The sequence below is a fragment of the Leptodactylus fuscus genome, chromosome 1, assembly GCF_031893055.1.
Source record: "Leptodactylus fuscus isolate aLepFus1 chromosome 1, aLepFus1.hap2, whole genome shotgun sequence".
Lineage (NCBI taxonomy): Eukaryota > Metazoa > Chordata > Amphibia > Anura > Leptodactylidae > Leptodactylus > Leptodactylus fuscus.
The window spans coordinates 155,139,493-155,151,296 of record NC_134265.1 but is presented as its reverse complement, the minus strand read 5'-3'; the positions used below and the strand labels follow the sequence as shown (position 1 = coordinate 155,151,296).

Genomic DNA, 11,804 nt, shown 5'->3' with positions numbered 1-11,804 from the left:
TGCATTGTAGCTCCTAATGCTAGAACAACATAGGAATTTGAGGATTGTTAGGATAGGCATGTAGGGATCTCTGCTGCCCCTGCTGGTCTCAACACTCTATAAAAGGCAATTTAAGACAGCTGGAAGCTTTTTATTACCCAGACTCCCTCTGTGTTTTAGGTAAGGAGTTCATGTTAACAATCATAAAATGTCTCAGCTTCTTAATCAGAATTACAGACTAGCTAAATGTGAATGATCACGGCAAAGCCTTCTTTTTGTTTTTATTATCTATAGCCACTATGTCATTTGGTCTGTTATATAATATTAACATGATGTAATCTATTATATTCATTGTCATAACTGACCTCAGTTTTCTGGCTTTTTGTTTATCTAGAGATTGGTTGCTGTAAGTCAGTTCTTTTCACTAGTTAGGTATAGGTCAGTGTATACTTCTTATTTTACCACCTTGAATTGGCTTGGTCTGTATAGTCTTAAGTGTGCACATTTAGGGTAAGTTCACACTGAGTTTTTTGGTCAGGCTTTTGAGGCTGTATTCCCCTCAAAATCCTGACCAAAAAGATGGCTCCCACTGAACTCAATGGGAGCTGCTCAGGAGTTTGTGCCGGCTCCCAGAAAAAGAAGCGAGATGCTCATTCTTCAGGTCGTTTTGCCTCGCAGCTGAAGACACCCCCTCCTCCGGACTAGGCCCATTCATTTGGCCTAATCCGGAGCGGAGCACGCGGCTGGATGCCTCCGCCTCAGATTCCAGTCCAAAAAACCCTGTGTGAACTTACCCTTGGGCTTTCCCAGTCCCTGTATTCCAATGACTGACTCTGATCCAGTTTTACTTCTATGCCTGGGGCTCTCGTACCAAGCCTTAATATAGTATTAATATAGCTTAGTAATTGTGTAACTCTAGGTAGATTTCTATCCATAAAGGGCTGTTATTTTAACATCAAAAACTGAAGCACTTCAAACCAGAAACGTACTCCTTGAAAGCAGAACAATGGGGCAGATTTACTATTGGTGTCTTGGTTTTAGACCTTACAAATTTAGACTATACAATCTTGTTCTAGGTTCACACCTGCGTTTGGGTCTCTGTTCTGTGGTTCCGTCTTCCGCATGCAGAAGAGGGAAAGCTGTCAGACCGGGTCCGGCCGTGAGCGGTGGTGAGCGGTTTATGCTCTCCGCCGCGAAACGATTTTTTTAAAAAATCGGACACAGAGTACTGCATGTCCGACTCTGTGTCCGGTTTAAAAAAAACCGGTTTCGCGGCGGACAGCATAAAACGCTCACTGGCAGAACGGAGACCAGGCGCAGATGTGAACGAGCCCTTAAACTGTGGCAGATTTAAGTTTCCAATGCCGTTTTATAAATCTGGACTATTGTTTGACTGTCTAATATAACATTACGCTACTTATTAGTTGGCTAAAAAATTTTTGCTGTGTTTTTGGCGAACTGGAACACTTCCTAAACGCCGCCCCTATTACCGTATGCCACTTCTCATTTGCAATTTGCAAAAGTGTATAAAATACTTGGTAAATGCATGTTGCGTTTTTTTTTTTTTTTTTTCTTCATTTTGTTCTTTTGTTGAACCAAAGCCAGGAGTGGGTTGAGCATAAGGTAGACTAAGATAAGATAAGATAAGATATTCCTTTAATAGTCCCACAATGGGGAAATTTCAGTGATACAGTTTCATAGATGGTGCAGTAGTATATAACAAGAGAGAGACACATAGAAGCTTATGGCAGATAGAGAAATCCTAGGAATCATAGCAACTAAAAAAGAAAGAAACAGACACACTGCAGGATCATTTAGTTCTCTGTGCAGATTGATGTTAATAATAATAATTATAATAATAATAATAATAATAATACAGCGGACTTGGTTGTAGGACACGAGGAGGGGGGGTCACAGCATGTGGATATAACAAGCAGAAATTTTTGCAGAGGTGGGGGACTAGAGCTAGAGATTTCCCATTCCTTCTCTAGGTTTGACTAAAAAAAACAACAACAACAAAAAATCCTGTAGCAAAGTATGCAGCAAAAAAAAGCAGTGCTTCCGCAATGTAGGGCCCTTTGCCTTATGCATTTTTTAGGTGAAGGTTATGTCAGAATTCTGGAGCATGTTTGTTATTCCGCAGTGTTTTTCTGCTCTTAGTACAAAAATCTATTGATGCAAAATACTGCCATGTAAAGCTAGTCTAAAATTCTTAAGTCAAAATACTCCACCCAGCACATATGAGAAAGCAGATAGGATTATATTCACACAACCAGGTTTTGATAAAGTCTTTGAGGCAGTTTTTAAAGCCAAAACCAGGAGTGGAATTTAAAAAAAAGTAATAACTGTCCTTAACTCTTAAGACCCGATATAGTGAACTGCATCAAAAAAGCACTGTGGAAAGGATTGCAATGGAAACTCATTGCGTTTTTCTTTTTGCAGTGCTTTTCACAGAAAGTCCGCAGAGGGAGGAATCTGGTGCTTGATGAAAATGGCGATATCTCAGCAAATCTCACAAGGGGAAAAATGCTGTTTGGCTAAAGTCCCATGTTGCAAAAAATTCTGCATTTTTGTTGCAGTTGTGTTTTTGTGTTTATTTTTTTTTGTGTTTTTTTTTTTAGCCAAAGTCAGGAGTGGATTGAAAACCTTAGATTGGATTGAAAAGGAAATGCTTAGACGTTTGCCTTCTGTCAAATCCACTCCTGACTTTGGCTAAAAAAAAAAAAAGCCGCAAAATCTGCAACAAAAAATACTGTTTCCTTAACATTGGGCCTTAACCTTAGAAAGGTTGGGGTCCCCTGAATCAATTTGCAGGGTTGATTAATATGTTTGGTTGTGGTGACAGACTTCCTTTAAGACTAGGGGCAACACGGTGGCTCAGTGGTTAGCACTGCAGCCTTGCAGCGTAGAGTACTGAGTTGAAATCCCGCCAGGAACAACTTCTGTAAGGAGTTTGTATGTTTTCCCCATGTTTGTGTGGATTTCCCATTCAACAAAGACATACTGATGGGATAAAATAATAATAATTAATAATGTGCATTGTGATCCCTATATGGGGCTCATAATCTACATTTAAAAAACAAAACAAAACAAAACTTCCTTTAAGAGTAGCGTTCTGATCACTGCCTCAAAATGTTCTCTGAAATCCTCCTTGTGAATACCCTTTAAGGCTGGATCCCCACAACTGTAATACATCCAAATTCTATTGTCTGTACTGCATACACATACAGTCCTTATGTTGTATAATGAAGTGCAGTATACTGTAGCACAGGGATCAGCCACCCCGGACGTGTGTGCCAAGAGTGGCATGTGAGGCCTATATCACAAAAATATCAAATCTTTATGTAAGGTGGTGGAAGTGTTGCCCCATCCCCCTTCCATCGTTGTAAATTTAATGTATACCCATCATTTAATTTGCCATATATATGTATAGTACATTAAAGGGGTTGTCCGGGATGAAATAAAAATTAACCCCTGAACTAAACCACCTCCCCTCACCTAACTTCTAATTTACTTACATTAAGAAAAATCTATATATAATTACCAATATCCCTGTGGCAATCATCTGACCGCCCCAGGCACACTTTGTTAATCCTGTGACATTCCATTTCCCTGTTTCCAAAACGAAACATCACCATTACTCCCACCCCATCATACTTGCATGTCTTTCTCTATGGGAATGGCTCCTCCTCTCTTCCTCTCTGCTAGCATTTGCGCAGTCTAGAGGTGCATGCGACACGTACAGTAAAGATGGCACTCCATTTCTACTGCGCAGGCGTCAGAGGAATTTCTGGTCTGTGCAAGCCCCTGTTAGAGGTGCTGTCTGTACTGTGCAGGCATCTCCAGCCTGTGCACAACCAGAACAGTGGAAGAAAAGGAGGAGCAGTCCAGAAGGGAAGTCTAAGGGTTAATTCACATGGAGTTTTTTGGAACAGATTTTGACACTGAGGCCGCCTCAGAATCAGTCTCCAAAAAACACCTCCCATGGCTAGTTGCAATGGATGCTGGTGCAGAGCATCGGCATCCAGTCGTGGCATTCCGCTCCAGATTAGGCCCAAATGAATGGGCCTAGTCAGGAGGGAGTCTCTCACTGTGGATGCCATGGCGGATTCAATCACAGAATCTGCGGTAAGATAGAGCAGCTCGCTTCTTTATTCCGCGAGTGGGAAAAAAACACTAGTGGGATGGGCTAGTAGTAGGCAAGATAGCTAAGGAGACAGGGAGGGATAAGATAAGATAAGATAATCCTTTAATAGTCCCACCTTGGGGAAATTTCAGCGTGTTACAGCAGCATAGTAATACAGATACAGGATAATACAGAGTAATATGTTACAGACGTAGACACAGATAAGCTGAGAAGAGAAGATATACTAGGAGTCCATGGCAGCTAAGGAAAAAACAGAAGAGAAAGAGGAAGACCTCATGGTCATCCTCATAATCATTAGTTCTCTGTGCGGAGAGCTCTTCGTTTGGTCTGATGTAGATTATACAGCCTGGTCGCGGTTGGAAGGAAGGACCTGCGATAGCGCTCCTTCTCACACTTGGGGTGAAGCAGACGGTCGCTTACAGTGCTGCCAAGTCCCATCAGGGTCCCATACATGGGGTGGGATTTGTTCCCCCGCATGGAGGTCACCACAGACAGTATCCTTCTGTCACCCACCACCTGTACTGGGTCCAAGGGGCTCCCCAGGACAGAGCTGGCCCTCCTGATCAGCCTGTCAAGTCTATTTCTGTCCCTGGTTGATATACTGCTTCCCCAGCAGGCCACACCGAAAAAGATGGCTGAGGCAACCACAGAGTTGAAGAAGGCCCTAAGAAGTGTCCCCTGGACTCCGAAGGCCCTCAGCCTCCTGAGCAGGTAGAGTCTGCTGTGGCCCTTTCTGTGCAGCGCCTCCAGGTGATCAGCCCAGTCTAGTTTATTATTGAGGAGCACGCCCAGGTACTTATAGGTCCTGACTATCTCAATACATGTTCCTTGGATCTCCACCGGGGTCGGAGCACCTCTCCGTTTACTAAAGTCCACCACCATCTCCTTGGTCTTCCCAGCATTAATCCTGAGCTGGTTCTGCTGGCACCATTCAACAAAATCCCGGTTTAAGTCTCTGTATTCCCTATCATCGCCATCAGTGATAAGGCCGACTATAGCAGAGTCATCGGAGTACTTCTGTAAGTAACAGCTGGATGAGTTGTGCCTGAAGTCAGCAGTGTACAGTGTGAAGAGGAATGGGGCAAGAACTGTACCTTGAGGTGCCCCCGTACTACAGATCACAGTGTCAGAGACACAGTCCTGGGCTCTCACATACTGAGGGCGGTTTGTCAGGTAGTCTAGGATCCAGTTGGACAGGTGATGGTCCACACCACCAAGGTTCAGCTTCTCCCTCAGTAGCCCTGGCTGAATGGTGTTGAACGCACTGGAGAAATCAAAGAACATTATTCTCACAGTGTTCCCGGGTTTCTCCAGGTGAGAGAGAGCTCTGTGAAGAAGGTGGATGATGGCGTCATCTACCCCAATGCCTGGCCGGTAGGCAAACTGGAGGGGGTCCAGAGCGGAGCTCACTAGGGGGCGTAGGTGTGTCAGGACCAGTCTCTCTAGGACCTTCATTAGGTGTGATGTCAGTGCTACAGGTCGGTAGTCATTGTAGCCCATCGGGTTGGGTTTCTTTGGGACTGGTACCACGCAAGATGTTTTCCACAGTTGAGGTACCACCCCCAGCTTCAGGCTCATATTGTACATGTGCGTTATAATACCACACAGCTGGTCACTGCACATTTTAAGAACTCTTGCGCTTATACCATCAGGTCCCCCCGCTTTGTTCGCTCTAATATTCTTCATTTCCTTACACACCTGAGACTCCTGCAGGATCAGATAGTCAGATTGCAGTTGACTGCAGGTCGGTGGGGGTTGGGTCTTGGTGTGTGAGGGGAGGGCGGTTAGCTGACATGCTGGTGGAGGGAGCATTTGCTTGGAGTCGAATCTAGGGAGTGTAAGGGAGTGAGGGCAATGGGGTGTGAGAGGGAGGTTGTGTGGAAACTACACAGCAGGAACGTACACCATGTAAACAAATGTCTGTACATTGTGTCTGGGGAGCCTTGTAGTTAGTCTGGAGCCCTGCATGAAAGTCTGTGAAGCAATCTTCAGCATAAGCCTTAGTTAGCAGGGTCTATGCGAGCCTAGCTCAACCTGTGTGCGAACAAGAAAGCTACTGTCTTCTACAGGCCTGCAACTCCAATGCTGTCAGTGTGGACATTGACTGCATTTGACAAAGGGACTGTGAATTGGACTAGAAGGGAACTGAAGGTATCTTCAAAAATTTCTCTTTAAGGCCACCAAACCAATACCTTAAAATAGAAGCAAGAATGTTTGTCACTATAACCTCTGTTGTTCTTCCCTTAGTTGTAAAACTGACTCTTACACTCCAAATCACTATTGCAAGTTTCAAAATCTTTCTCTCAATCTATTCTACGTCACTGTCTGACCTTCTCTGCACAGCTACTCCCATACCTGCAAGCTTTCTGCTCCATACCCAACCTCCCCATACTCTCTCCTATTTACACCTGAGATCTCACTCTGCTTCTCCTTACTTCTAGTGACTTTTCTCCCAATCCTGAACCTCCTTGTCTCATACCTACTGTCAGATCTTCTCCCTCTTACTACACAACCAGTACCAGCGTATGGAACACTCTAAATCTTACACCTATTTTCCTTTCTCCTGCCCCTCCAGCACCTCCCCGCCCTCTCCAATTCACTGTAGAATGCTCATACAACCGCTACCTGCTCTTACCCTGCCATCCTTTGAAGTGCACTCTGTTTTCTTTTACTCCAACTTCCAACTGGCTGTCATATACTGACTACCAAGGCCTATAGCTGCCTTCATCGACCTTTTCACCACCTGGCTAACGCACTTCATATCCACAGAAACCCCCACCATCATCATAGGTGACTTCAACATCTACATTAACTCAAACCACCTCTCTGCTTCCAATCTCCTGTCCCTCTCCACCTCCTTTGGTCTCTCTCAATGGTCCATCTCTGTCAATCACATAACAGGGCACACACTGGACCTCATATTCATCCACCTCTGCTGTCTACCCAACCTCTCTAAATCTCTGACCACAACTTGCTAAGGGTTGGATCACATTTGCTTTTGTATTCCGTCCATGGAGACAGCCCCCCCGAACGGAATACAAAGGCAATTGCAAGCGCTGTGCTGTCAATGCGCACGGACCCCATAGACTATAATCATTAATCATGTGGACATGATTCGTGTGGGCAGTGCACAGCAAGCACACGGACCCCATTATAGTCTATGGGGTACGTACGCTTTGACAGCACAGCGCTTGCAATTGCGTTTGTATTCCGTACGGGAGGTTTCCATGCGGACTCTCCACAGACAGAATACAAAAGCAGAAGTGAACGAGGGGTAACATTATCTTCCCTCTCCTCTGTAATAGACCTTCCCCCCCCCCCCCTTAAAACAACACTCCTCCGCAGGAACCTTAACTACCTTCACAACCACATCAAAATTGCTTGAGCAACACTTCCACTTTGAACTATCCTCCTATCACTTGTCCAACGTACTCTTGACAGATTACAGTCAGGGTTTAGACCCCATCACTACCCAGAAACTACAGTAACCAAAGTTTCAAACGACCTACTAACTATCATAGACAAACATCTCTACTCTGTCCTCCAACTTGATCTCTCCTCTGCCTTTGACACAGTCGACCACTCCCTCTTGTTAGAAATTCTCTCATCCCTTGGTATCTCAGACCTGGCCCTTTCCTTTTTCTCCTCATACCTAACTGGCTGCGCATTCAGCGTCTTCCACTCACATACCACCTCCTCGCCATGCCCTCTTTCTTTAGGTGTCCCCCAAGATTCCATCCTAGGATCCCTCCTATGATCCCTCCTGTTCTCAATCTACACCCTTGGCCAACTCATAGAATTTCATGGTTTTCAATACCATTGCTATTCCGATTACACGCAAATGTAGCTTTCTGGACCAGACATTACCGCTCTATTGTCCAGAGTTCTAGAGTGTCTTGTAGCCATAGCCTCCTTCTCTCCTCCCGCTTTTGTAGACTCAACATGGAGAAAACTGAGTTCATCATCTTTGCCGCACCTCGCATGACCCCTCGACCTGACCCATCTATCAAAGTTAATTGGACCACACTTACCCAAGTCCCACAGGCCTGCTGCCTTGGAATAACCTTGGACTCTAACATATCCTTCAAGCCACACATCCAAACACTCAACACCACCTGCTGCCAACTCAAGAACATCCACCGAATCCACTCCTTCCTCACTCCTGAAAGTACAAAAATGCTTGTCCACCCCCTGATAATATCCCACTTGGACTACTGTAACACCCTTCTCCATGGCCTCCCAGCAAATGCTCTGTCTCCTCCATGTCCACCTTAAACTGTGCTGCTCGCTTAATACTCCTCTCCTCGCATTCTTCTTCACTAGCTATTCATTGCCCAACGAATAGAGTTCAAAATGTTAACTAACATATAAAGCCATCCACAACCTGTAATCTCCATACATCTTTAAACTAATCTTGCACTACCTGCCCACATGTAACCTCTGATCCTCCCAAGACCTCCTACTCTGCTCTTATTTGCTCTTCACACAACTGTCTCCAAGACTTCTCTCGTGCATCCCCCATACTCTGGAACTCACTACCATGACACATAAGACTGTGACGCTGAAGACTTGCCTAATCAGGAAGGCCTACAACCTCCAATAACACTACTGTCACCACCTCGCCATCTGAAGTGTTTCCACCCTCAACTAATGTCTCTATCCCTCTTCCCTCATAGATTGTAAGCCCTTGTGGGCATGACCTTCAGTCTCGCCGGTCACTGTTAGTATTGCATTTATTTTGTGTACTGTATGTAAACCCTAATATGTACAGCACCATGGAATTAATGGTGCTCTAGAAATAAATACAAAAATGACTACTGATATGATTTTGACAGTTATACCTATCTATTTTTGTAGGGCGAGTCCATCTCCTGAACTCCTGGGACCAGACTACCTATTTCTGCTGCAATGATGCTATCAATCTTGCTCAGAGCCTTGACCAACATGTCCACCTGGAATGCAAGTACCATGGAGATGGATCAGGAGCGCATGTCAGAAAGGTGGTCATGCACAGATGGTAACCATGCTCTGAAAATAGGCATAATCTCCGCACTGGGCTGTCTAATCATCTTGGGGAACTTTTTTGTTCTGTTAGTCATTGCCTCATCTGTTTCTGGCTGGTCCAGTAATAGTCGGTATATTCTAATCTCCTTGACTGGCACTGATGTCACATTGGCCTTAATAGTGGTCCCACTCAATCTGTATGGTAGCCTTGTTTTAGAGCCTGGTGATGAAGATGATATGAATTCTACTCTCGGGTCATATTGTCACATAGTGGCTTTCATCAATTCTTCTGTATTTGCCTCGTCAATCTACTCATTGGCAACCATTAGCCTGGAGCGCTATGTAGCGGTGTTCTTTCCTCTACACTACAACAGAGTAATGAGCCGTCGTCGAGTCAAGTTACTGATTGCTGCAGCTTGGTTGTTGCCACCAATCTTCTTGTTTCCCATTTCCATCCCTGGTGGGAGAGTGATACATGTCTATTTTTCCCGGGCCTCCCTAATCTGTAACCCAGACTATGCCAGTAATATGATTTACTCTCTACTCCTCACAACAGTCATTTTTTTTCCCTGCTCGACTATTGTCACTTTTGCCAACCTTCGACTGTGGTTAGTGGCAAGAAAGCAGAGTCGACGGATGAGTGTGTGCATAGCTGGCAGGAATCCGAAAGTGGTGATTCCCACAGTGTGTGAAAATGTTCCTTCACCTAAACTGTACGGAATAAATAACAGTCTGTGTATATCCAAGGAAGTGGGAGAAAAAGGACAACGAAAGGGAGATGCCGCATCAAGGGTCCTTATTCCAGTAGTCTGTGTATTCTACGCATGTTGGGCGCCATGTATGATCACTATCCTGTATAATGGTAAGACATATAATATAGTTGAATTAATACTTGTTTAACTGATTTTGTTACTCCTTCGTTCAATAGGAGTTTCCTTTAGCTGATGTCTGTCTTTTTTTTATTTTAAACTACACAAGTAGTGTCAGCCAATAAAATAGATTCCTATAATAGACCTGCTATGGTCCAACCACCATTTACAATGACCTGCACACTTCTGTACTTGCCATATAAAAAGTATATGTGCTATATGGTATATTTAAGTGGCAGAGGGACCTTTGCGGCCCCCTCAGAGTCTAGGGCCTGGTACCTATTGTTACTACACCCTGTATCTACATTTCCTGTACATGTATGTGATCTGTGGTACATACTATTCAATTTATATGAAGACGTTAGAGGCAGTGTGTCCAGAACTCGTGTAGACAATAGTGTATATGGCTAAAGCTCCACGTAGCAGACCGAAACAAAAATGTGATGCAGGAAAAACCGCTTTTCACGAAACGTCCTCAGTATTCCTCTATGGACTTTCTGCTTCGTTTCTACCTATAGGGAAGCCTCATTTATTCCATAGGTGTAAATGACAAGCTGCGATTTTTAAAACTGCAACAGGTTTAAGTGAAAATGGTTCAGTGGTGATACATTTTCTAGGTTCATTAGAAAAGGCCACTGGTAAAATATTATTTAATATCTCTGAGTAAAGAGTTGGTGACCTACTAAGTTCTCAATTATTTTGGTCTTCTAATGAATCTAGAAATGGACATTCTTCCAGTGAACAATAAGTTCCTTCTTTATCCCTAACAAATATGGACTGGCTGCAGTACCTTGAGGAAAAAGGGCCGCTCGCACATGGCATCCCAAAATTCTGTGGGTTTAGTTTTTTTCTTTTTTTTCATGGACCCAGAGTGGGTATTTGGTCTGCAGAACAGAGCAAATTGGTAGGTTTCCTTTTAATGGCCCGACTGTCTTTTGGAGAAGTTTGGAACAGAAGTCTGAGTACTCCTATTGAAATCAATGAGATCATGTGTTGTCTGCAAAGATTGTAGACAGCACACGCCTATAATTCATGGATGTATCAATAAAGTCTTAGGGAGCCTTCACATGATGTAACGCTGCGCTCATTCTGATAGTAAAAACACGTTCAGAATGAGCGCGTAAAAAGCAGTTCCTATTGACTTGAATGGGAGCCGGCATGCGTGCACTCCCCATTGAAATCAATGGGCTGCTTTTTTCCCTATTGGTTTCAATGTGATACGCGTGTATTACATTGAAAGGAATAGGGAAGAAAAGCAGCCCATTCATTTCAATGGGGAGCGCTCGTATGCCGGCTCCCATTGAAATGAATGGGATCTGCTTTGAACGCGCTCATTCTGAACGTGTTTTACGTTCAGAATCAGCTCAGCATATACTTGGTGTGAATGCACCCTTATGCTGTAGCTCAGCATGTGTTGAAGTTTAGGATGCAAAAACCTAAATTTATTCATGCAAATATTGCTTAGAACTTTTTTCCTTTTTATTTTTTTTTTCTTTTCAGCTATTACTCATGAGCGAGTCCCTGAGTGGGTGGAATTTGTGTCCTTGTGGCTTCCAAGTGGAAATGGCTTCCTTAACTGCTTTGTTTACTTCTGGATCAACAGGAGTTTTCGGCATAAATTTCGTCAACTTGGCCGGAAACTCTGTCCATGGAGATGGTGCTGCTGGTCCCACCGAAAAAGTGGCAAAAGGAAGTCAACTATTCTTATGTCAAACAATAATGCAATATCTGTTTTACAGGAAAGATCATGTAGCATGTCATCGACTTGTATGCTTCTTCCCCAAGCAGCGGACTCTGTTTTATAA

General features: G+C 44.0%; 1 protein-coding gene across 1 annotated transcript; it reads left to right on the top strand.

Moving 5' to 3' along the window:
* The first annotated feature begins 9,034 nt into the window (after positions 1-9,034).
* On the top strand, positions 9,035-11,804 carry LOC142194462 (D(4) dopamine receptor-like). Its single transcript, XM_075263611.1, has 2 exons — positions 9,035-9,992; positions 11,500-11,804. The coding sequence occupies exons 1-2, from the start codon at positions 9,035-9,037 to the stop codon at positions 11,802-11,804; spliced, it is 1,263 nt and encodes a 420-aa protein (XP_075119712.1).